Source organism: Eublepharis macularius, chromosome 7 (genome assembly GCF_028583425.1).
Source record: "Eublepharis macularius isolate TG4126 chromosome 7, MPM_Emac_v1.0, whole genome shotgun sequence".
NCBI lineage: Eukaryota > Metazoa > Chordata > Lepidosauria > Squamata > Eublepharidae > Eublepharis > Eublepharis macularius.
The window spans coordinates 98,312,121-98,339,468 of record NC_072796.1 but is presented as its reverse complement, the minus strand read 5'-3'; the positions used below and the strand labels follow the sequence as shown (position 1 = coordinate 98,339,468).

Genomic DNA, 27,348 nt, shown 5'->3' with positions numbered 1-27,348 from the left:
TACCAGCAAATCATGAACTACGCCTCCTTTCACAGTCATTCTACAATATACATTTTGATTCAGTTGTAATTCTACTGTTATGCTGCTATCATTTTAATATTTGACTGTCATCCTTCTTACAGGATTGTCATTTTAGCTGGTGACACTGCCATCCCACTGAACACTCAAGCCTTTTGTTCCCATGACAACCTGCATGTCATCCCATTGTTTCTCCAGGCCCCCTTCCTGTAGTTTTTCTTTCAGTTTTTTTGCTTCCTTTGCCTGTCAAATGTATCTCCCCTCTTCCTTTTTAGTATCCCACTGCCTCTATTGTACCTTTTCTATTGTTCTCAAGCTAATCTCCCTTCCTCTGCTATTGCTGCATTAGCTCTGACTGCCATAACACTGCTCACAGCCCAACCTTACGTATTTACTTGGAAGGAAGTATCGCAAAGTTGAAGAGGGCTTTTTCTCATTGTTTCTCAGGACAGCATCTTTATTTCTATTGTTTTCAGCAGCTGTTCCAGCAGTCAGTTTTCTGTCCTTTTTAATATACCTTCTTACTGCAGATTTCATTTTGAATGTTCAGCAGGACTTTCTTGCTATGTACTGTAATATTTGTTGAGAATCTGTGTAAATTTAAATCTGATGCAGTTTTGGCACCCTGAGTCCTTTTTGCATAAAAGCTCTGACCAGTTTCTTAAAATAAATGAAAACTATCCCACACTGTCAACCCTCATGATATGGGAAGTCACAATCAGCACAATAAAAGGTTAAATAAAAGTAATTAAAAATCCTAACCAGCTGCCATATGAACATGTAGAAACTCACAAAAATATCGTAATTATACCTGTTTCACCTGGGTGAAAAGGAATGTTTGGCCTTTTAAACCCAAAATTAGTACAGCAAGGTGCCAAGTGAAACTCCACTGCAAGGGAGTGCCATAAATAGAGTGCCACCATGGGAAAAATCTTTCATAGTCACTCACCATACTTTTGGAAGATAGGGACATCAGGATAGGGGCTCGATTAAATATTTAAATTTTGTAGCAGAACAATACTAACAGCAGTGTTTGCTTGAGATAAACCTTGCAAATAGTATTACCATCTATGGGGATGGGTTATATGGTTATTAAAACAACCTACAGGTATACCTCATCCCTATATATATATAGGGAGATATATATATATATCTCCCTATATATAGGGATATATATATATATATCCCTATATATATAGAGAGAGATATATATATATATCTCTCTCTCCATACTAAAGGAAGTGTCATCTAACAAATTCTTGGCTGTCATGTAGCCATTAAAGGCCTGGAGCTTTGTCAGGAAAAATGTGGCAATTCTAACCATGGAACAGAGGGATAGCCTTCATGTACACATGGAGTAAAATAAAATGGTAGAATAGTATCACTTCAGATTTTTTTTAAAAAGGGAACTCCCTGCAAGTAGTAAACTAGCACTGTTAATTTGGCTGGCTTCCAGCTGAGCTTGTTTTCAACTTGCATGCACTCAGGCTACAAAGTTGTAGGCTTTTAAACTAGTCCCTCTAACTGTACCTTTTAATACTAGCTTGCTCTGCAGCAGTTATCTGGTAATGTCATTTAGGTTCATGCCATGAAATGCTTCAACTACCCTTTCCCCCTCGCTGGTTGGCAACTTATTTAAAAATTGCATCTACTGTGTGAAGTAAAAGAAGCCATTCTTCCATCTCATTCTGCTTCTGATATAGACCAGGCCCCTGGAAGTAGCTCTGGGGTATCTAAAACTAGATGCGTCTGCCAGGTATCGGGCGACAACCATGAACGAACAGCACCCTGTGCCCATGGTCACACGCAACGCCATGTTGTTATTATTATACATGTGTCTGGGCTAACATTACAAGGCAAGTCTGAACGCCCAACTTTCTTGTCGTGAGCTCTGCACGAGCACACTTTGTCACCCCACACAAGCTACACCGCCCGCTCCTCCGTACAAACTGAGGCGGGACAACATACTCCACGGGGTGAGGGGGCAGGCCCCGCGCAGCCACTCGCGCCCGCGCGCCTCTCCCCTCAGACTTCCTGGAACGAGTAGCCTCGCGCGCACCCCGGAGGCACCTGCCCTCGCGGGCTCCGCCTCGCCTCGCCCCCTCTCCTCCATTTCCTCTCCTTTCCCCGGGTCGTGAGGCGGCCGGCAACCGGGCTTGGGTGTGGAAGGAGGAGACGGAGGAGGGGTGGGGCGGCACGGCGTTGGGGGCGGGCGCCAGCGGTGAGCCGAGCATCGGTGCTTGGGACCGAGCCTTGGCATTTGTCTCGGGCGCCTTGGCGGGGAGCGCAGCGCAGCGCCCAGAGCCAGAGCAGCAGAAGCCAGAGGCGGCGGAGGAGCCGAGCTCGGCCCGGGAGTGCCCCGCTTCCCCTGAATGACGGGCGGCAGGTTCGACTTCGACGATGGCGGCACCTACTGCGGCGGCTGGGAGGACGGCAAAGCCCACGGGCACGGCATTTGCACCGGGCCCAAAGGGCAGGGCGAGTACGCGGGCTCGTGGGCGCATGGCTTTGAGGTGGTGGGCACCTACACCTGGCCCAGCGGCAACACCTACCACGGCTACTGGGCGCAGGGCAAGCGCCATGGGCTGGGCGTGGAGACGAAGGGCAAGTGGATGTACCGGGGCGAGTGGTCGCACGGCTTCAAGGGCCGTTACGGCGTGCGCCAGAGCCTCACCACCCCTGCTCGCTACGAGGGCACCTGGAGCAACGGGCTGCAGGACGGCTACGGCGTCGAGACTTACGGGGACGGAGGTGAGCCAGGAGGGGAGGAGCCGAGGAGTGGCCGTTGGGGGGCACCCGGGGTCGGCGCACAAGTGGACCTGGGGAGCGGAGTGGTGATACACACGTGCAGGTGCAAATGTAGGAAGAGAGTACGGAGCCGCTTTGAGTTGCGTTGCATCTGCCCTTTCCTCCCAAATCTGTTCAGTCTTGACGCACCCAGACACATGCATCCAGTTTGTGAAATGCAAGGGGGATGATACTCATGTCCACTCAGCCTTTGAGCATCTGCGTCCCGCCCTCTGATTATTAAATATACTAGCCGCCTTTTTACAACGCTCGAAGCAACTTACAACAGCTCCTCTTTCTCTGTCGACAAAGATTGCTCGAGGGGGCGATCTTTCTTCCTTCATAAATAGAGCAACCCTTCTACCCCCTCTCCTCCCTCCTTCAAATAGCCATGGGCCCAGTTGCTATCTATTTGAACCTGCAAGCAAAGGGGTGCTGCTGCTGATACTCTTGCTGTTACTCTTCCACTTCTGGGATTGAAACAAAAGGCGATGGAGTTGATGGGCAGCTTTAACAGCTTTGTTGTTTTTTTCTTGCCCAAGTGTTCTGTGGCACATGCATAAGATCATTTGCTCCTAGGCGTTAACTCTGGAGAGCTGAGGGAGTTGGTTCATTCCTTAAAGCAATTAGAATCCCCGCTTTTCCTGTAAGCAGGTATTAAGGTGTTAAACTGCTATCATTTTACCACCTGAACACATGACAGTAATTAAAAATGTCAATAAAGGGGATGTAATCTTTATAATGACATATTGAGTTTGCACTCTTGGCCCCTCCCTCTTACCCGCTTGGACAACCTTTACATTAAGTGATCAGGGTTGAACTATGATAATTGTTTGAGTATGGATGGTCCAGTTTAAATTTAGAAGGTGGCCTAGGGGATCTTCAAGCCTTTCCTTCCAGCTCAGCATTTCTGAGATACATAGCTTCTTAGGAGGAGTCTTTTGAAAACAGACTAAAGCTAGCTTTTGATTTACTCCATCAGGCAATGAGCCCAAAGTCATTTTCAAAGTTAATTGTAAAGGTTCAGTATTTTCAAAATCATTGATATTTTTGTCAGTTTACCTTTATGGAGCAAAGGATTATTGGAATTTGAAACTTTTCTTTGGTGAAATCATCACTGTGTGAATTACAGTATCAACACCCATGTTCATACCATGTTCATATATGCAGTATTTGGGAAATCTCACTGACTTCACTATAACTTGCAAAAACATAGAGATGACCAAATTATCTGAAGGTGCAATCTTTTCCTCTTGAGATAGCTTGTTTCCAGTACCAAGTGGTGATTGAACCACCCATCAGTTGCCATTACAAGTTAATGGATGGATCGACCTTCCAAGTATTGAATACCAAGTGGTGAGATGTTTGTACTGCAATTATATTAGAATAGTTCACTTTATGGTATGTTTATGGCAGAAATAATGTTTTCTAAACAACCTAATCAAAAATTTGTACATTCTTTTAAATCTTAGCACATGTAGACAGCCTAGCAGTGGTCAAATGAGTTCAGAAATCTAAATAATTCTTAACTTTACTTATGTTTCACCAAAAGGTTGAAAAATCCTGAGTTTTAAGAATCACACACATGGTTGTGTTGGTAATAGTAATAAATCTATATTTTTAGAATAACTATTTGAAATATTCATTTTGGCCCAAGCATATGCTTGACCCTGTTTCTTAAAGTGTCAAGATGAATATATTAGACACTAATCTTTGAGTTTCTTCTGGCATCAAAGTAAGCATGAGAGGTATCCTGCAGCAGTTCATTCAAGGCAATTAGTAGTACATCTTGTCCAGTTAAACAGTTTCACTGACATACTGTACTTGTGTCATTTCGAGCACCGTACCAAAAAAAAAAGTGGTAGTAGTAGAAGGCCCAATCTCTTGCCATTTACATTGAAGAAACCTCTTCAAAACTACAAAGTTGATTTAGTCAGGATAAGTGGGTAATTGTATCAATTATTTCAAAATGTATTTAATTGCAGATGCAATTCCACCACCTCATTTTGCTGTGAGAGAAGCCAGATGTGTATTTTAAATATATATAATTTAGACATATTCTAAATTATTTCTTTTGCTTACTTGACAGCAAAAGATGTGTACCTGCAGTATAGGAAGTTCACTATGACAACTAAATCTACACATTTATCTGCACGGTAATAAAATTAGTGTTATGTTTTAAGTGGCGGTCTCCATTTCTAATACTCCAGTCCTGTTCCTGTTCAGTCAAGTAGAAAGTGTTTTAATTTCAACAGAATTTCCTTCTAGGAAACTTTGTTTGGGATTGCAGCTGAACAGCCCTAATCATATATGCACATTTACTTGAAAGTTAATCTCACAGAGTGTGTTGGCCTTATTTACAAGGTGCATAGGTTGTGTTGTGCATTGAGATGTCTAACCTGAAGTCTAACTTGACTTCAGCATATTTCACAGTAAAATCTGTTAAACTGGTAAGTATTTTTTGGAAATGATAAACTAGGTACCTTTTTACTGCCGAATCTTTAAACCAAATGCTGAAGTGAATTTCTGTATGTAGAAAAGTAGGACAAGGCATGGGTAGGGATGCTCTACATAGTTAAGAAAAAGGCTTAATTGATCCTTCAGCACTTTCACACTACACACATTAATCAGTGAGAAAGAAGAACAAAAATAATGTGAATAAATAAATCTAGAAGAGGTTAGCCATGATTTAGGTCCCATTGAAACCAAGGGAATATTATTTGCAAACTTTCCCCGTTGAAAGCAGTGGATGCCTCCAGAACCTTTTCTTAGAAGTTTTTCTTTAATGGATTGATAGCATTGAGATTAGAAGTGAGAAAGAAAATGAGCTATCAAGTTGCAACTGACTTGCGGCAACCCCAACCATAGAGTATTCAAGGCAAGAGATGAGCGGAGGTGCCTTCTTCTACGAGGCAACCCCAGTCTTCCTCAGTGATCTCCATCCAGGGATGCCACAAAACTGGTTCTTCTAGAGGTATCTGTAGCACAGGTTACAATACCAAAGGCCATCCTAGTGTATGTCTTTGGATTTTAGCCAATGAAAATTACAAAATAGGGCCTTAATATTGTCATAAATTAGATCAAGCTGGAATCATTCCTTTGTAAAGTTAGTGGATCTTAAGATGCCCTATATAGGAATGTCTAAGTTTATCCTCAAACATCATAAAGTGGTTTAATCAGATAGAGGTTTTTTGGGCTGACCTGGGATTTGAACTAGCCTGAATATCCCAGTTTGGCCCGAGCTCATCAGGGCTGGGGAGCTCAGGGCTTTTTTTCAGGGGGAACGTGGGGGAATGGAGTTCCGGAACCTCTTGAAAATGGTCACATGGCTGGTGGCCCCGCCCCCTGATCTCCAGACAGAGGGGAGGGGGCAATCTAAACTCCCCTCTGTCTGGAGATCAGGGGGCGGGGCCACCACCAGCCATGTGACCATTTTCTCTGAGGGCAACCCACTGAGTTCCACCACCTCTTTTCCCAGAAAAAAAGCCCTGGGGGAGCTAAACAGGGCAGAATTTATGTTATAAGCAAGCTCACTGGCAGTTCTGAGCTAGTGAGCTTGCTTATGTCAGTTCTATCTTAACTACCCATCTAGCACTTCCTGCTTCCCAGTTCAGTGAACTAGAGATGAAGCCATCCCAAGGCCTGAGGTGTGCACTATGTCATAATTTGTGTCACACTTGCAAGAAACACTGGCCGAAGGCATACAGTAGATTTTTTTTACTTTGAACATCAGATCCTATGTTATATAACTGTTCTTGCAGAAATATATAAAAGTAATACCAGCAATTTCAGGCTATTTTAGTAAAAAAAATAGAGATGACTTTTCAGCACTGTTGATACGTTTTTTAAATATAAGAAATTAAGTGTTTATTAGGTTCCTTTGCTTTATATTTCCTTTCAAAGGCACATACCAAGGACAGTGGACAGGAGGGATGAGACATGGTTATGGTATGCGGCAGAGTGTTCCCTATGGCATGGCAACTGTGATTCGTTCACCCCTCCGGACATCTCTAGCTTCGCTCCGTAGCGAGCAGAGCAATGGCACTGTTTTACATGACATTACCTCGGATAGTCCAGCTGGTACAAGAGGAGGATTTGTTTTGAATTTTCACAGTGATGCCGAAAGTATCAGTGGTAAGAAAAAAGGAGGCTTGTTCAGAAGAGGATCCCTTCTTGGTAGTATAAAACTTAGAAAATCAGAATCAAAATCATCTATTTCTAGCAAACGTAGCTCTGTCAGGAGTGATGCTGCTATAAGCAGAATTAGTTCTAGCGATGCCAATTCTACCATTAGTTTTGGGGATGGGGACTGTGATTATTGCCCAGTGGAAGACCATGTTGATGCTACCACAACAGAAACGTACATGGGAGAGTGGAAGAATGACAAACGTAGCGGCTTTGGTATTAGTGAGCGCTCAAATGGTATGAAATATGAAGGGGAGTGGCTGAATAATAAGAGGCATGGATATGGATGTACCATGTTCCCAGATGGCACCAAGGAAGAAGGAAAGTATAAAAACAACATTTTGGTCCGTGGAATAAGGAAGCAGCTAATACCAATAAGGAACACAAAAACTAAAGAGAAAGTGGAGCGAGCATTAGAAGGTGCCCAGCGAGCCGCTGCCATGGCGAGAACCAAAGTAGAAATTGCAACCTCAAGGTATGTCCTTTCCCCATCTGCAGAAGTTTCTCAAACCAAAATCCTGCTTTCAGCAATGCATTTATATTGGTAAAAATACAGCTATGAAAGCATAAGTTTAAACTGCTGTGGTGAAATTATATTGGCTGTTGTAAAATTGCACATGTGACTCTATATTGAGTATTTAATTCTGTAGCTGTGAAAAGATAAGGGGTTTTGGAATGAGATAGCATAGCTGGGTTAAACTATGCAGTACTGAATGGAATTATTGACATTTTATTTTTAGGCATCTTGATGGCATATAGATATAGTTCAGGAACCTGATAGAGTTTCCAACTCCATCTTAGGAGACTCTTAGAGATTGGGAGGCAGTATGGAAAGATTAAAGTCCATCCTCCAAAGCTGCCATTTCCTCCTGGGGAACTGATTTCTGTAGCCTGGAGATCACTTGTATTGCTAAGAGAATTTTGAGCCCCACCTGGAGATTGGCAGCCTTAGAATCCAGTCACGTATGCTACCCCGATCTGCTGAGTTGAACCATTTCTGTTCACAGTCCCTAGCCTGTGACATACACTTGTAAGAAAGATGGGAGTCTCTGTTAGTTTTGTTAAACTCCCTAGTAAAATCAGCATTCTTTAAATCTTGTCCTAGCTGGAATGGATCATGAGTCATGACCTCTAGTCTCATAATTATGATTTAGTGGGGAACTGATTTGTGATCTGGGTTAGTCTCCTGGAATTACACAGGAATGTACTTTCAGCAGGTGAAGCAAAGCAGCCATATTATCTTTTAAACAAGCACTCATTAATTTCATAGGCATAAAAATCTATGAAAGTAAATTAGTGATGGTTTTCAGTGTATCTTTTGTTATTCAAATTGTTTGTTTCTGAGTAACAGCTCATAAGACTATGTTTCTCACAAGTTAGTTGCAGCTATCCCCTGGCAGTGGATTGATTTGCATGTAATATTCTTTCAGATTCTCCAGCTTAATGTTGTATGTTTATCTGAATGTTAAGAAGAACATAATTCCTGTCAATAGAATCTTTAAAACAAGTTTATTAATATTTTCAATTGGTGATAAATGTTAGTCCCCTGGCAAGCCGTACAGAATCCAGTGATTCCAGGAACAAATGAATGGAAAATGTTCATGAAAAATTGTATGGCGTTTTAAACCAGTTTGTATACCGTTTGTCCAGAATAGTCTAAGCAATAATTAGAAGAGAGTTTTATAGGGTACATACATTGCAGTTTTAGCAAGAAAATATTCCACAACATAAACTGAAAGGAAATGTCTGTGCTTCACTATTTAAAAAATGACCTTGTGCATCTGACCTCTGGCATTTTGGTTATCAGCAATAACTCTTAGCAAGTGTATTCACTGTATATGCAATAAATATAATTATCACAATTGTCAAGGGGCAAGAAAGAAGTTTCATATTTGAATAGCATGCTTGAAAATAATTTTTAAGTATGTGTATAAGTAGTTGCATATTACAGAAATTGACTTTAAGGCTCTGCACCTAGAGTGAGAACATACTTGGTTATACAATTGGCCCTCCAAAGAATCTTGGTATCTTGATTCCATAAAGAAGAAAGAACTTGGCAACCATTACCAACTAGCAGTCTTGCATCAATAGCTTAGCCTGAAGTGTGTTCAAGGAATCTTCTTATTAGGGAACAGATTAAAAGCTAAAACTTTCTGATTGCTTTTTCAGATTTCCAACAATATGCAGTCTTAGTGTGGCATCATACTTGAAAAATACGTTGTACTTTGGATGAACATCCATGGTATTTTTTAAAAAAGCTAAAACTTAGTCTTGTTTAACTTTTACTGTTTTTCTTCAAGAATAATTATAGTTTCTGAACTAGATCCTAGGAAGTTGTCTTCTTATGACTCATGCTATTGGTACATCTTGATTAGTATTGTCTACCCTGACCGGCTGTGGTTCTCAAAGGCCTCAGTCCTTGTACTCCGCTGATGGTGTGGTCATCTGGATGAGGAAGAGCAAGCTAAAACAATCCAGATAATGGTTTGTAAGGCTAGTGTTCTAGTTGTTTCCTCTTTTGACAACCTGTAGAACCTACAGAAAAGGTACAATTGAATGGCGAATGGAGAATATACACTAGCCATTTAGATACTGGAGCTTCAGAGCAGATCTTGTGAAAAGTAGAAGGTATACTTGACCACTACGTGCTTGTGAAAGGGGCTAGAGGAAAACAAGAAGAGGTTCTGGTAGCCTTAATGAGAGTGAGATGGCAGGAAGAAGGTGTCTATCTGGTTGCTGTTAACCTGATCAGGAAGAACCTGTAATTCTAGGAAGAGATGTAATGGGAGCTCAAGTTAGAATCCATAGTCTCGTGGGCCCTTACACCATTGTAGAGAAAAAGCAAGAAGAGAGAGGTGAAGTTCTTGAAACAGATTTTATGTAAGGAGTCTTCTGTCAAAAATAATACAAGTGAGAGTTTTAGGGTTGCTATTCCCCCAGTGGGGTGTTGGATACGCTGCTTCCACCCCCACTACTCACCTGGCTGGCAAGGGTGATGGAAGGCGGAGGAACAGGCTTCCAGGGTGCGCATCCAGGCCTGTGCGGTAGCATTACTTCCTGAAAGCTATGTCATCATTGTAATCTGCCCTGAGCCCGCTTGCAGGAAGGGCGGAGTAAAAATCTAATAAAATAAATGAAAAAATAATCACACTGCCCCAGGAGCCGCGCGAAAGAATGAGGTGAATGCTAAGTCCCCACCCCACCCCCGCGCGCTGGGACGGTAAGGGGGCCTGACAAGGTGGGGGAAATGTCAGAAGCAGGAAAAGCAGCTCTCACCACTGTCCTAGAAGATGCAGTAGAGGGAGAGATTAGGAATAGGGCAGAATTCCTGCAGGAGCTAAACTCTGAACTCAGCCTAAATCCCCTCAGGGTTTCAGCTGATGGGCCCAGAGAATTTTGCAAGGAGAACTTTTTAGAAAGTTATGAGGCAAACGATATGTCCTGTATAAACCCTGACTATCAATTCTCATAGAAGAAATCAAAGTTGGAAACAGTTTAGGTGAAAGAAGAAAAAACATGAAAGAGAGAAACCTTCAGAAAGACAAATTTTTAAAAAGAGAAAGAGATAACTGAAACTGTAGAAGAGGCCAAACAAAATCCAAACGCTCACAAAGAAAATGACAAAAAAATTTAATAATGGTAAAATATTTAATGACAAAATTAAAGCCAAAGAGAAGCTTGAAAAGAAGCATGAGCAGACCCGTGCCTACCATGTGGGAATACTGTTGGATAAAACCACTGGCACCCACAAGTTAATTGCCTGTCAGAAATAGCGCAAAACAAAATAACGGGCCCAAGCAAAATGAAATAAGAGGCAAGATATAGGTGCCCAAAGCAGAGAATTGTACCTGGGGGACTTAATGTTGGTGTTCTTCTTACCTAGCAAAGCCAATAAACTAAAAACAAGCTTGGAAGGACCTTACTTATGCAATTTCTAAAGAAAGGTGTGAGGAAAAGTGGGAGGTGGACCACATCAGTATACTTACACTCTGTTATATTAGGGTGAACCACAGCATATATGCTACTCTTTAAACAATTTCTAACGCAGATCCATTAACTGACTTACTACAAGAGGCAATAGAGATAAGCACCATCCGACAGATCCAGTGGGCTCAAGACATAACACCAAGTATTGAAAAAACATTGCCATTGAGAAAGAAGCCAAAAGATGAATTGCTAAAAACCCCAGTGAGTGAAGAGAAAGATAAAGCAGATAAATACATTGACATATATAAAGAACATGACAAAGGCTGCTTCCACACACGTTGGATAATTCACTTTCAATACTCTTTAGTGAACATTTGAAACTGCTTTTCCATGTGTGGAACAAAAAATCCACTTCCAAAGGATTGCTAAAGTGCATTGAAAGTGCATTATTTAACGTGTGTGGAAATGGCCAAACACAAAGGAAAATACAGCAAAACAACTTAATTAAGCTAAAGCTTGGAACTGTAAGGCTGAAGTGTAAACCTGCTCTGGAATGTAAAGATATTTGACCTGAAGAAAAGATATTATTAAGAGATTATTTGATACACAAGAGAGACGGTTTAAGATACCTAGTAGCTCCCTTGAAAAGACAACTAACAGGGAACAAAACTATCCTGTGCAAAAAGAGTGCCTGACTGTTGTGTGGGCTCTCTCCAAGTTAAAAAGCTATATTTGGGGCCAAACATTCATGCTACTAACAGACCATCACTCTTTGAAATGGCTGCAAAAATGAAAAGCACCAATATATTACTGCAGAGGTAGTCCTGGTATAGTCAAGAGTACAGTCTTAATATCACGCTGTTGTAGATGCTTTGTCCCAATGTGAGCAGCAAATAAGTGACCAAATGCAAGTACCCAGGCCAGTGCATCCAGTGATAACCAGTGACCTGCAACAAATGACCAGAGCAAACAGTGGTGACAAGTGACCTGAGGTGGATGTCCAGACCAGACCAAGGACAAGTGATAACTAGCAACCATGGAGTCTAGACCAGATGTGTGTGAGTTGGAGTCAGAACAGAGGAACAGCAGGAATACCTGGACAGATGTGTACCAGCCAAAGGGTTCAAAGAGGAACTGACTCTTATAAAGGCAATGATAGAGACAATTATAGAAATGTTCCTCCCAGAGACTATTGCATTGCTAAATGGTTGCTGCACACTGCTCTTCTGAAAAAGAAAGTGTTCTGCTATGAAGAAGTGGGTGGCGGGGTGGGGGGAAACTGATATTTTGCATCTAAATGGTTGGATTTTATTTCTGCTTGTTAATATAAAGTTTTTAATATTTGTTTCTCTGGGTTTAAATGCAGGCATCTGAGGAAAGAAGGGGGCTGAATGGGGCAATGGAGTCTGCTCTGATTGGACAGTAGCTGTACCCTAGAGGGTGGGGTGAACTGCAGTATTTTAGTCAGAGCTGAAGGAAATGGTTTTCAGTTGGTCTCTGAGTGTCTCAGAGAAAAGATTCTGGCTAAATCAGGCAAACTGTGTGTGCCTTAGTTATTTTGTGTATAACTGAGAATTTTATCTAGGTCAGGCAATCTTTGTGGAAGGCCTGAGTGAATCTATGTCTGTGTGGATGAGTTAAGTTTATTATGTTAGTGAAGAACTGAGTAGAAAATTAGTCTGTGTGACTGAGTCTGTGAACATACCTTCAAGAAGATATGATTACTTTGGAAACCATTACGTTTAAGAACTATTCTGAAACTAATATGTTTATCAAAACTTATATATTTATAAGTTATATGAACTTATAAATAAATTCTACTTTTATTTTTGTAGAAGAATATCCCTTTTTACTTCACTACCACCCTCATGCACTGACTGTTCTGTCATACTACCATCTATAACAAAGCCTTCCTATAACAGTTACACAGAGGAGATCTAAGGCAAAAGCCTTTGGTAGTGGCAGTGAAAACCTTATGAGGGAGTCAGGGAGGCTGCAATATATAGGTCACACAAACGCAGGCTGTGTTAGCAGTGGGGTATGGCGGACCACTCTTTTCATACTGCCAGCCAACCTAAATCTCCCTTCACAGGTTTGGGGGCTTCCCAGGCAGTAAAGGGGAGTCAACACATGCCACCTGTCTAATTTTAAGGCAGAGAGCCATGACCCAAATCCTCACAGAGTTCCCTCTCTCCTCTCCCAGAGGCATTACCATACAGGCAGCCCATTCCCTCTATTTACTTCCCTTCACTCAGCTACTGCTCAGGCTATTGGGGAAAGTGAATTTAGAGTTTACTTTCACTTGTATATGCTGCCACCATTTAGATTAACTATATTGGCCCATTAGTCGTGATCAGAGTGTCTGAGGTTTGTGTGTAATATTTTCCCGCAATCAGCAACTTCAAGCCAGCCAGGGTTAAACAAAACAAAAATAAATTTTATTTGCAAGATGAAACATAGGAGTGAATGTTTTTGAAAACTCTTGTTGTGATTAAATAGGGATTGGTTACTATTTGACAGAACAGATTTATACATTTGCAAGATTTCTGGCATCTTTGAGTCTACACCCATGATTTTAGAATCTGATAACAATTTGCAATTACTCCAGACCTGTTCCAAAACACTCGAAGTATATGCTGTTTATGTCATAAGCAGGACCTCTGGTATAAAAAGCAAAGTATATGATATTGTAATTAAAAAAGAGTGACTATATAAAAATCTGTTCGGTATATTTCAAACAGCGGCAAGGTTAAATTAATTGTGCATATTAATATGCATTAAAACCCAAACATGTTTCCTTAGTTATTTTATAAGTTATTGTAATGATTTTTTTCCCTATTTTTTTGTAATCTTGTCTTTGGACCTTTAATTCCTCCTTAACATTATTGTGAACTTTTACCTCAGGAGAGCCTTGGTCACAACCAGCACTCCTGCTGTAGCATAGTGGTTAAGTGGCTGGACACCTGATTTCTAAGCCATTTTCAGATTACTCCAGGCTGTGATCAGTGTAGCTGAGACCGAATTAAATTCTAGGTGTTTGTTTAATAAATAGTATACTTTTCTCTCTTGAGACCCAAGGCAGATTACACAGTGCAAGTCAATACAATCAACAGCTAGGACATTCAGTGAGCAAAATACAAGATGATAAATAGCTAGGATATTCAATGAACAGGTATGTAGAAATTTTAAACAAGCATAAATCCAAACCTTTCTGAAACAAAGCATAATTAATTAATACATCTTTAACAACATGGAAACTACCCAGTTCGAGCATAACTACATCAGACAGTATTCAGTAGGATAGTCTACAGCCCCTGTCCTTTACTAAGACATTTCTCTGCGCTACTTCTTATTACACAGCTCTATTACATGAACAATAGTTTATGGAAAGCCAGGAGAGCAGGAGCTTTGCTGACCTCTTCAGGCAGTCCATGGGCTTCCATAGAAATAGTGTGTGCACAGGCAGCTGTTGAATTATCATAATTATATTGGAAGTCCCTGTAGTTACAAGTTTTGTATTAATTTAACTTCAGATTTATTAAATTTATGTAAGCCTGTACTGGAAAAAGGGTTGGGGGCCTAGGTCTGATTAACAGACTGCAGATACATAGATAGACCAGACTAGCAGACAGGACTAGCAGATAACTGAGGTGTACCTAGGGTTGTATTAATTTGCATGTTTAGCAAAGGCTCATGGGGCATGTGTTTAAAAAAAAAGTCACCATCACTAGGAGAGGTGGTATAATATAGGACTAGGCTGGCTAGCTAAAAGATTGGAGGGAGAGAGGAGTGCTGAAGCTACTGATCTTTGGAAGGCAAAGCTTGTTTCCAAGCTTTTGATCTAAGAAGGTCATAGAGCTGAAACTGCTAGCTAGGAAGAATTGAACCCTTCTCCCTGGGAGAACATCAGGAGCTGGGAAGAGCTAAAGAAGCAAGGAAGAGCAAAGAAGAGGAATTGCTGGCAGCTGAACTCTTCGTTGACTGTCTGAGACCAGCACCCTAGTATAGAGCTGCCCCACTTCATCGTGCCAGGAGAAAAGAGGAACTGCTCCTAGGGCAACAAGCAAGCTCCAGGATTCATGCTGCATTTGCACAGAAAGCGTCGTGCTGTCGCAAAACCTTCTGGATATTTGGGACAGCCTCTGCCCAAACCCACAGAACTGTCTGTACCCTCTACCAAGTGGATTTGTGAGTAGGACTCTGCTCTGGGGTCACTGGTTGTGACCCAATATTGATAACTTGGGGAATGCTTTCATAGTTGTGTTCTGTTACATTTAAATAAATTGGATTTACATTTTGAATTTGTAAACATATCTCTAGACATTGAATCTGGCCCTTGGGACTCTGGGGGTTACACTTGGAGTTAACACAGTATAAATTGGTGTTATCCTATAGCTCAGGGGTCTCCAGTGTAGTGCCTGTGGGCACCAGCCAACACCTTTCCTGGTGCCTGCCACGTGTGTATAGAAAGTGTGTGGGGCTTTTGCCACGTATGACTTCTGATTGGCTAAGCAAATTGTTAAAAACATTACTTTGGCAGAACCTTCTTCCACAGCAGAAGGATTTTAACAGTGTGACTGAGTTTTGCTGCAGCAGCTACTTTATGGCTGGCTCCGCCTCCTGCAGCAGCCATTTTATGGCAGCCATTTTGTGGCTGTGCCCACCACACTGTGCGAGAATTCCAAATGTGCCTACATGATCAAAAAGGTGGGGGGCCTCAGCTATAACTGGTTAGAGTACTGTGTTCTTATCGCAGCTTTATGATTTATTGTTTGAGAATTCAGGCATCTAGTGAGCAAAATCGTATAGCTGTCATTTTACTTTCCATTTTCTCCCAATGAACATTAGCAATCAGCTCTTCTGAACTTTGTAGAATTATGTGCAGGGCGGACAAGTTTCCACTCTAGATTAAGCTGACACAACTAGTCTCACTTTACGCAACACACTAAACTGGGTGCTTGCAGGACCAGTGCCTTGCAAATCTTTAAAATGCTTTACTTATTATAGACGCAATATGAACATTGTGTTTACGAATAGGATTCAGCTGATGCCAAGAATATTAGTATGTATATTTGCTTGCTTTTATACTAAGATGATGGTATCTGGATGCAATCTTTAAGTGACAAGCTTTAATTGATGAGGCTGATATCAACCAAAACCTCTTGGACCTACAATTCTTGAAGGACCTGGCACCAAATAGGCTTCATAAGATAGTTCATATATTATATAATATATAGTTCATATATTATTTGCCAATAGACCTGTCATTCTAAGTTATTAATTCTGCCAAAAATATAACAATTTATTAATTTTTGCAAATTCAGCGGCTGTTAGCCAGTAGTAGTATTTGTAATATGTTGATGGTGAAATAACTTCTTTTACAGTTCATTAATTCAGTAGAGAATTCTGTTTGTTCTTTATGCATTATGAAATTGTTCTTTATGCATTATTCTTCCAGTACTTTCAGCTTTTGGAAACTTGAGGAAAATAACTTAACCTGGGCCAGTAATAGGGTGTATAAGGTATAACCTGATCCATTTAAACCCACTGGATCAAGTTAATTTATGTACATATAAACTGTATCAATGATGCCCATGTAGCAGTGGTATTCAATAGATAGAGGAGCAGGTGTTCAAGGGATGTATATGTCCTCGAATATTTGCTTTAACCAGTGTAGTGTAGTGGTTAGGATGTTGGACTTGGACCTGGGAGATCTAGGTTTGAATCTTCACTGCTGCTAGGTGACCTTGGACCAGTCATACTCATTCATCCTAACTTACCTTTCAGGGTCGCTGTGAGGATAAAATGGTGAAGAGGAGAACTATGTAAACTGTTTTGGGTTCCCAATGGAGAGAAAAGTGGGGTGCAAATGAAGTAAATAAATAAATACTTGTCAGTTCCCTCATTTTGAACAGGAATCATAATGGCTATGCTAGGAAAAGTAGAAGGCAGTAAGAAGAGAGGAAGACCTAAAAGGAGATGGCTGGAGTCAATAAAAGAAGCCACATCCTCCAGTTTGCAAGATCTGAGCAAGTTTGTTAACATTAGGACATTTTGGAGGTCTTTCATTCATAGGGTCACTATAGGTCAGAGGCAACTTGATGGCACATACACACAGTGGCTCACAGAGTTACTGTGAAGATAGGTGATAAGGATATGTTGAAAATTTCCCTAAGCTTTAGCAATAAGTTGGGCTGTAAACTGCATAAAACTTTAGTGGAACAAGTCTTGGTGGACTTTTATCATTTCTTATCAGCTTACCACAGTAGCTAGCTCATCCATATGCTTTGCTGTTTTGCAGAGTTTAATGCTGTTCTAGCATTAATGTCTGAAAAAGTACCAAAAACTTAATGTCAGATTTTAATAGAACACATTTTTTAGTCTAGCTTTCCAGTCAAAATTAGCTTCGAGATTTTATAGGGTCAATCCATTGAACACTCATACTGGCTTGTTTTTTTATGTCAGTGAAAGTGGTTAATCTCCTCTCTGAAACTGTGTAAAGGGACTTTGAAAAGAAAAGGCAGTCGTCTAACAGTAAATTTGGTAGCATTGGGCTCATATTTCAAGCTGAAATAGATTAGCTACTAGACTGTTTTTCTCATGTGCTTGCAGCCCAAATTAAGCCACCATGGTACATGGCTGTGAGAGAGACAGTCATGCCCTCAAGTGTATATATGCATTTACATTGATTTTTATAGACATTGCTCATGCATGTGAGGACAGAATGAGACTAATGAAATGGAACTGTAGAATAAGTTAGAAAGCAATAGAACATGTTCAAACCATAGAAGTTTAGGAAGTTTATTGATGACATGTACATTGTCATAATAAAGTGGATTGCTTATCTAAAAGTTCTGTAACTGCACAATTCAAGTCCATTTTACCATTTCTCTTAATGGGCTTCTGAATTCTAATCCTCTCAAACTGCCAAATCCTTACATTAATTCAGAGCCTCATTAAAATCAATGAAATTTTTGAGCAAGTGCATTGGTTAGTTTTTTTCCTTGGTATGTGAGTGTTTTTTCTCACCAAGAAAGACTCAAAAGTTTTGCTAAGGGGTATCTCTAAATTTAGTGCTAAGAATTATTTTGATTATTGTGTGATTATTTTGAACATTTGCCCAGGGATTATTATATCTGTTACAAAATGTTTTTATGTTCAGTCACTCTATCCCATTTGTATGGAGCCTTTTCTAAGAACTGGTTGTTGTTTTGGGTTTGAGTTAGGCCTGCCAGTGGTCTGCCTGGGGTGGGGGATCCCCTACCCGCCACCCCCTGCTTACCTGGCTGGTGGGGGGGGAGGCTTCAGGGGAGAGAAATGCATGTGTGCGCTCCTGCACTCCCACCTTGCATTGGAAAATGACATTATTTTCTGGCGCAATGGAGAAGCTGCGGGTTGCACTGAAGTCCAATTCATTAAAAATTGTGGCACAGCCCTATTACCAGTTAAACTGAGAAGGTCTCAGGCAAAAGCCTTTGGTAGCAGAGAAAGTTTTTTAAGGGAGTCAGGGAAGCAGTGATACATAGATCTCTCACACGCAAACAGAAAGTGTTCCTGAGATAATATAGGGAACACCTGAAGCTCTTTGTAGAGGAAAACAGACTGTTGCTTGTGACATGAGCCCTCTTGAGTTACAAGGTTAAGGTAACGCAAGGAGGAAATGGAGCGAAGGTCACTTAAAAAAATAAACAACAAATAATTTCAAGGAGGAAAAGTGAGACAAGGAGTCCATTTGAGACTTGTTGTCTTTTCCACACACAGGTGGGGAACACAAGCCGTGCTACCAGAGGACTGAATTCCTGCATGGCCCCATACTTCCAGTCTCTCAGATCATGGATCTGAGCTATGCTTGTCTATTGGGGGGGGAGGTACCAATGTGGTTGCCATCAGGGTATCAGCTTCCCTGTGGTAAAATGAGCATTACATGTTGTAATATGTAATGCAGTGTGTCAGTATTTTATAAATGAAATACAGAAGTGCCGTTCTTGTATGAACCAGCATTTAAAATACAAGCTTGGAAGTAACTGTAGTGTGTTTTATGACATCATATATTCTCAATATAATGTTAAGATTTTTGTTTTTCTTAATAAGGATGTTGTAACATTTTAAATTAATTTCTCTTGCAAGTTGGACACATTAAGTAACCCCGTTAGTATCGCCCACCAGTGTTGCATTCATATATATGAGCTGTGCAACTCAAGTGAGAAAGTGATTTCAGAAGTTGCCACAGCTGAATGGAGTATAGCCAGTATAGAAGCTTAAGTGGTGATCATTTGAAGAACATGCTTCCCGTCATGATGTCTCTGCATTGAATTGACAACACAAGAGGTGTGAGGTATTCTAGTGACAGTCTTGTGGCTGAAATCTGTGACTGAAATCCTTTTCCTTTGGAAACTTAGTGGGATCAAAAGACTGGATCCAGAATGGGATCCAATGACATCCTCTGATGGTTGAAAGACTAAGAGTCAAGCTACAAGTGACGCCTTACACAGGTTGGACACGTGTCAGCTTCCCTCAAGTTTTGATGGGAAATGTAGGCATCCTGGTCTTGCAGCTGTAATGGAGAGCCAAGCTGTAAAACCTGGACGCCTACATTTCCCATCAAAACTTGAGGGAAGCTGACAAGTGTCCAACCTGTGTAAGGCGTCACTTGTAGTTTGGCTCTTAGTGGAAGGGAATACCTGGGAAAACCAAATCTGGTTATCTACAAAATCTGTTAGTAATTTTTTTTTATTTCAGTATCTTAAACTCTGTGTTGCGTATTTGGGTTTTTCACTGACTAGATCAGCTTTCCATTTATCTAAGAACATCCATCTTTTAGCAATGATTCCAAGATTAGCCACTAAATGCTTCCATATTAATGTTAGGGGAAAGAAATCAATTTAAATTACCAAAGGAAGATTTAGAGATCTCTTTACTTAGAGCACTGGAAGTTTGAGTAATGTTTTGGAAATTTGATCTCTTACCAGTTTAGCATACAGAAGAAAGGGATTTGTTGACTCTGCTAAGCAACCCGCTCTCTGCAAGTAATCAAACTACTGCAAAACATACCTCAACTTCTGTAAATCATATCTCAGCCAGTGCAAAGCATAGCTCAACTCAGCAAGCTCAGTTACAACCTGTGCAAGCAAGTGGCTCAGGGCTGCAATAGAAGCCTGTGCAGAAGTGGAGTTTGAATCCTATAGGCACCTGAATAAGCCACGACTTTTCTACTTTACAAGGAGAAAAAAATCTCCAGCCCACAAGAAGTGGGGGAAGGAGAATGGTAGCTTTCTGCAGTTTGAATTTACTGGGAATGCTTTTTGCTTGGAAGGGAGAAATGTAGTTTCCAGGAAATTGATACAGAGGAAAAATGTGCTCGTGTTGCATGGTCGGTGAGCATTGGAACTTGAAGAAGTATCAACAAATTATTTTCAGGGAGGGGTTTCCTTATTCCAAGTGTCTTGGATTTGTGTTGCATTCCAGGTAATCAAGGTAATGATTTGAAGCAGCTATTTCTGTGTATGTTTTCAGCTCTAGTGCTTTGCACATCCTTACTAGTGTTGCCTTCTTGGAGTTGTCGTTTGGGGAATGAGGACTTGCTCCTTGTACCCCTTATAGACTTTAATATAATAAAGTGGTTTCCCTTACCATCTTTAGCTGAGCTCTAGGGTTTTATTATTAAAGCATTAAATAGAGTTGACCTGAAGAACCACCACCTCATGTCCCACCATCCCAATTAGATTTCTTACACTTCAAGATTCCCTGCATCGCGAAACAAGCCCCTTTTAAACACCTCTTGCTTTTCCCTGTGTCTAGTATTTTCGCAGAGACCATCTAGCAACTCTACCTACAAAGGCCAAAGGAGCAAAAACATTTTTACAGGTTTTACAGGTTTTTTCAAGCTGACGTAGTTCTGTCATGGCCCTTATTTTCTAGTGTATTTCTTTTGACATTAAAATTATTTTGAAAATAAAACAGATGTTTAACCTTTGGAGCATGTTATTTGTAGTTTTGTTTATTTGCTGCAATAATTTGTTAAAATAATTCCAAGATTACAATCTTCTTATGGATTGCATTTTCCTTTTTATTAGCAAGTTTTTCCAAAATGTTTTAAAGAAGGAGATCTGGACAGTGTACTAAAACGGGTAGAAATCTAGAAATCTCAATATTTCTTATATTGGTTATTTATATACTTAAGAGTAGGATTCTAGTTTTTTCTTTCCGATTAGGATAAAAATATTTCACAATGTTTCTCCATGTTTTTAGGTTCACTTTTAGGTAGAAGTAACCCTCTGATTATGTTTTTCACAATAGTTAATATAAAAAAGGGTTATCTTACCATCCACAAATCTCTAACCCTAAAACAAGGAGAGGGGATGGGAGCATAGTTGGCAGCCATTCTTCTTCTAAAGACTAAGTTCATACTCTAGTTCACAACATCCATTTCCGTCTCTTCAGACATGGCATCATTGATTTGTTGTTCACAAGATTAGCCACCAGTTGGTTGAATGGAGGCAGGCAAAGCATGGTGATGCCTTGGAAAATTCAAGGAGATGACAGTGGTGAACAGCTTCCTTAGTAGCAGGTACTTCTTACTACACATTTGTCTATTACAGAACTACTATAGTAAAGTTAAAATTATTTTAAAAATTGATATTTAAAAATAAGTCAAGCAATAGTGACTCAGAGATACTATGACTGCACGTGCATGTGCGCACACACACATACAATTTTCTGTGACTTTACTCACTGGTACCGAGTACCAGATGGAGTGGGAATTGGTGGAAATAGGTGCAACCTTGCATTTGGGTACTGGCACTTTTTTTTTTTTTACAAAAACAGGTCTCTGTGTGTACATATAACATATATGTAATAATTTTATCATTGTTTAAAACAAACCTTTCTAAAAGGTTGCTTGGAAAATTTCCAGGGTCTTAAAAAATTGTGACTGCACACCAAATTCTATGCATGTTTGTTTAATTACAGAGTTCTGTCAGAAATATAGAAAACAAGTTTCAGAAACAAGGTAAATTTCGTTGTTATATATTTATACCTCATGTATTATTCCCAATGGGTACCCAAAGCAGTTTACAGCATTGTTCCCCCTTTGTCCATTTTTTTACACTCCTGGACCTGAAGCTTAACCTGAAGTGAACCTGGGTACAGGTTAGAGTGCCTTAGCCACAGAAAGAGATGGAAGAAGAGTAAGGCCTTTTCAGTCCGCTTGCATAGCTACTTGGACTCGTCCTATTGAACTCCATGCAGTTTAGCTAAAAAGGAGAGGGGACCCATCCATTCGCTCAACTGCTGTCAGTCTTTCTCAGGATGGATTTGATGTAAATCTAATTGATTTAAATCATGATTTAAACCACTAGTCAGTAAGACCATATTTAAATCATGGTTTTCTACATTCTTTTCTACGTAAAGACTCTTCCCACTTAGCTTCTTATGCAGATCTATTCTACTCCCAACAATAATCTATTCATTTAATTTTTTGAAACTTAGCACTTAAGAGGTAAAGGGTTGGTTCTGTGTGTCCAGGGTCTGAGCCTCAGCCCCCGGACTTGCCGGGAGGAAGCAATAGGAGGCAACCGGGAGACAGCAGCCCTGCCGCCCCAGCTAGCAACCAGGGGCAGAACCCACCTACACCCGATAAAGGGGCAAAGGGCCAGGGCCTCAGAGGGCTAGAGGAGGCAGAGAGGCACCAGCTAGACCCACCCTCCAGGGGGGCGATAGGGGGGCTCAACAGAGTGGAGGGAGAGGGCAAAAGCAGGGGGAATAGGGACCCAGCAGCTGCCCAAACAGAGCTCTTACCTGGCAGAGAGGAGAGGCAGCCCCAAGCCACACCCAAGCCTATGCACCAGCTGGAAGGCAATAACCTGGCTCAGGAAAGATCAGGGACAAAGCAGCCCCAGGTGGAGTTGCCACAGGCATTCTGGGGGAGGAGCTGGGCAGCCAGCCAAGGGGCGACAGCTGGGCCTGCCTTCGGCAATCAGCAGAGTCAGGGAGGCTTGACAGCCAGGCAACAAGACGCAGCTGGTGCTGGTCAATGGAGCCAGATCAGCTACCTCAGCTGCAACTGCTTGGGGCAGCCCAGGACCAGGCTGGAACGAGGGCAGGGCGGAGGAAGGAAGCCCTATAAAGGTTGGCTGGGAAGAGAGCTGGGGTGGTGGGTGTGAGTAAGGAGTGATGGCATGGAGTGGGAGCAGAGCAGTGTGAGAATGGCAGCTTGGAGGAGAGTTCTGGGAGGAGGACATGACAGAGGGTGCAAGAGGCGAGCAGGCCAGGTTGAGCAGGCCAGCGAGTGGACTGAGAGGGAGTCTGGGTGATGTATATTGTCCCTCCTTCCACAGAGCAGGGTCCTGCAGCATCCCTGGCACCCCTCTGATGTCAGGGCTGGCCCAGCTGGCGCCCTGCCCAGCAGCAGCGACGGCAAGCCCTGACACTGTGTTCAATGATTTGCAAAGGAACAATGGGATTAAGGTCTTTTTCTCAACTCTGTGTGTTTATTTTATAACCTTGCTGTGAAGAAGAGACGTGATCTCTGCAGACACAAACTCACAGTTTTGAGAACTGTAAAATCAAGCATCTGTGATAACATTTTCTAGATAGAAAAATTGCCTTATAATTTTACAGAAACCTCTGGAAGAGCATGACATTGTGAATTGGTTAATGGAATTCATTTACCAAAAAATTTAAACATTGCATGGATATACAGCCTCATGCTACATAATTAAAAACTAATCCTTATTTCATGATGAAACCTTTGAACTATAATATATCTTAAATAGAAAACTATCTTTAAATAGATAAATCGGATTTTTTTAAAAAAAAATTAAAAAACATTTATTTTTATCCACTCTGGTCTTTCTATTAGTAGATAGCTACTCTACTTGGGAAGCAAATATCTGTTGATCTGTTTTGTACTATATAATGCTTGTTAGTTGACTTGATTTTTCTTCTGAGTAAGAGTGGTGGACTATTAATATAATTAATAGCATGTAAACTCACTCTTTAGAATCTTATATCTCGGTCCTGTAGTATGATAGCTGTTTTATGGGAGGAAACGAACAACATAGGTCAATGTGTCACAGGCATCTCATGCTGAATGACTCATGACTACTGAATTTATGTGGTATTATAGTCAGTTATATAAGAGTCGCATGTATATTGACCCCCAAAATGTGTTTTCATTCTGTTTCACTACTATGATGATGATAGATCCCATAGGATGATTAGTAACATAATGCATCACTGAAATCAATGGAGCCAGCAAAGAATCATTATAAAGGTAATTTTTTCTTTGCTTGACAGATCCATTAACACCTTACTACTTTCTGACAAAGCAGAATATAGCAGACAAAAATGTAACTCTTTGCTTGTGCATAGAAGAACCAAAGCAATTAGAAGCTAATGCAAATTAATAGGCACTGATATTTCTGTATGTTACGGTCTGATGTTCCAAGCAAAAGTCTGATCCATGTTTAATTGCTACATTAATATAAGAAAAACACAAACACCAAAGTAACTTTGTTGAGGCTTAAATGTTTACAAAGACATTCAAACTTCCTTGTAGGCCTCCTGCCAAATAAAGTTAATTAGAGTTATACATGCATTGTTTGACTGTTCTGGAGCAGGAGATTACCATTTTCCACTTCTGTTCCCTACCTCCCATGTTAGTGTATTCCCTGTGAGTGCCAGAAGAAAATGGATGCTGAATAAATTAGGGTAGAGTGTGTATGTAAAAAAAATATAGATTGTACTCTTCTGCAAATATCCATTTTGTATTAGAATGGAGCTTTAAATCCCATTTATGAATACAGCTGTATACTGTATTTATACACATAATTTCACTTACTATTTGACGGAAAGAAATAACCCCTCAGGTTCTGCAGTAAAATTAAGCAAATGTTTTATTAGAAAGCATTTTAAATTTAACACAGTGTTACGTAATGTTACTTACTATTACACTGAAAGAAATAACCCCTCAGGTTATGCCATAAAATTAAGCAAATGTTTTATTAGTAAGTATTTTAAATTTAAATGTTTAATATTTTGCTTCCCTTCCTTCCCCTTCCAACCCACCCAGAAGTAAAAAAAAATCACCAGCTATCATAAGCTTCAAAGTATATTGAGTTAAGTAAGCCAATAGTAGGAAATGAAAAAAGAGGCAAGAGAGAGAAGGGGTATTTGGAAGAGACCAGATGGGTCCAATTGATGATAACATTTGGTGGAACATGTCATTAGGAAAAAAGGAACAGAGACCATATTTCATCTGCATTTGTTGTACTTCCATTTCTCTTCTGTTCAAAGTGTCTTTTTCCTTTAACAAATTCATTAAATCTTCAGTCAATTGTTCAAATGTTGGAGGGTCTTTAGGGTCTTTTCTACTTCAGCTCTGAAAAAGTAGATGCTGAACAGCCGATGTGCTTGTCACTTCTCTCTCAGAGAAGTCTGACTAAATAAGGAAATGAATGAAATTAGCTTATCAGCATTTGACAGGAATATAGCTCACTACCAGCTGATACAGTTGCCCATATTTTTGCTTCTATCACAGGCTCTCTACCGTACACACAAATGTATGTTTATCTGCTTCCTTTTAGCTGAACTGAAACTTTCCTTTTTTGCATTTTTAAAACTTAAACATAAGTAAAGTATCTCCTCTTAAAAGACTAGCCCTTTAAAAAATCCAATATAAATCAATTTTTAGAGAGATCTTTTATAAAAGGGCTATGTATAATCTGTCAGCATTGGTCTTACATCTGTCTATAGAATATCAGCTGAAACAACTGGCTGGTTATATATTTCCATTCTGACTAAAATCAAGATATACTCTGTTTTTCATATCTATAATGTACATTACTTACAATATGAAAGGTGGAGGTGGAAGAGATCTGTTTATGCTTTATTCCTGAGAATCTGATTCCTTTAACCAATGACGTTCTATTGAAAACTATGAAAGGGTTTCTATAAGAAACAGCTTCTTTATTAACATTAGAACATTTTTGCTTTATCTTGGTGTTTTAGTATGTGTTGTAACAGTCCCATCTGATTAGGTGAATGTTCTGTTTAATGCAAGGTGAGGCCAGAGTATTAAATACCTCCCTACTCACGTTCAACAAGTTCTTTAGCTCTGATACTGAATTTATTTTACTAATAACTTCATTTATAGGCTGCTTGTTGGCCCTAGGCCTTCAGGGCAACTTATCATAATAATTAAAAAAACATACAGTAGCAATACAAACCCACTAGGGGCTTGAATTTATCTCACCACTGCTTGGTCAAAAGAGCACAAATTCTGAACCTGGCATTTCTTGACTATGTAGAGGAGGCAAGCTTTCTGGACATTCAGGCTTTCCACTCATCCCACTGGATGTACTGTCCACTGAAGACAGTCCTAATTAAAGTAGTAGTAGAGGTGAATAAGAACCAACTTCTTGCCATTCATTTAAACATTTGAAGGAAACTGGTCTCTGGGAAGGTGAATTCTATAAAACTGATACCATCAGAGGAAAAGGCTCTATTTTTAGGAGAGAATAATCTTTATTCTCGTAGAGAAGCAGAGCCTAGCCTGTGGATGTATGGGACAATATATTGTTTCAATAATCTCAATGTGAGGTTTAAAGTTGAAACTTGGTATCTAAATTGAGGCCTGGGCACAAACGTTTTCTGTGGAGGCCTCACATAACGGAACAGCCTGCCTGACACTGTCAGGAAGGCCCCCGTCCTTCTACGATTTCGCAGAATGTGCAAAACAGAATTGGAGCAGGAGGGCATTCTTATCAAAGGAGCAGAACTATAAGACAATGCATCAGCGTAGGAGGTGACTTCTATAAGGAATAAATTTTGCCTACGTTGATTGTTTTGCTGACTTAGACCATTTTTGGTAGCTTGCGTTGTTTTTCCAAGACATTAGTCTTGGCCCAACTGTATTATATTGTGTTATTTTAGAACGCTTGTAACAAAAAAACTGGACAGTTTTGGAGGAAGCTCTTTTAAATATTTTCTCTTTTTGGAAGGATGATGTGCATTTTAAGATTTTACCTATTTAAAAAATATGTAGGATAAACATTTCATGTAAAGCAGTCTGCAGTATCAGTTAAGGATAATTCCTGTATAGACCATATATTTTAAATATATGTTTATTTTTAAATGTGACTAATTTTGTCCACAATTAATTTGTTGTGTGTATGATAACACAGTCTTGAAGAGTTTATTGTTTTCAATGTTATAAGCTGTTAACTCGATAATCTAATGTGCTTCTAGTCCTGTTGTGACTATATGAGACTGCTTCTGTTCAAATAAAACACTTTTGTTTGCTACAAAAGTTGTTTTCTGTGTTCTTCTTCCTCCCCCATCCCCACCTCTTAGATGGTAGTAGCTAAAAAATATGTTCTAAGGTAGCGTAGGGTGCAGCTATCTAAAGTGTTAGATACTTTCAGAGTTTTG

The 27,348-nt window shown here is 40.3% G+C and overlaps 1 protein-coding gene across 1 annotated transcript in view; it reads left to right on the top strand.

Moving 5' to 3' along the window:
- Positions 1-2,184: 2,184 nt before the first annotated feature.
- The window catches only part of JPH1 (junctophilin 1), a 96,819-nt gene continuing 71,655 nt past the window's right edge, over positions 2,185-27,348 (top strand). The window contains exons 1-2 of the mRNA XM_054985329.1: positions 2,185-2,769; positions 6,709-7,465. Coding sequence (XP_054841304.1) covers positions 2,391-2,769; positions 6,709-7,465 — 1,136 coding nt within the window. The 5' untranslated portion in view covers positions 2,185-2,390. The remainder of the gene's footprint in view (positions 2,770-6,708; positions 7,466-27,348) is intronic.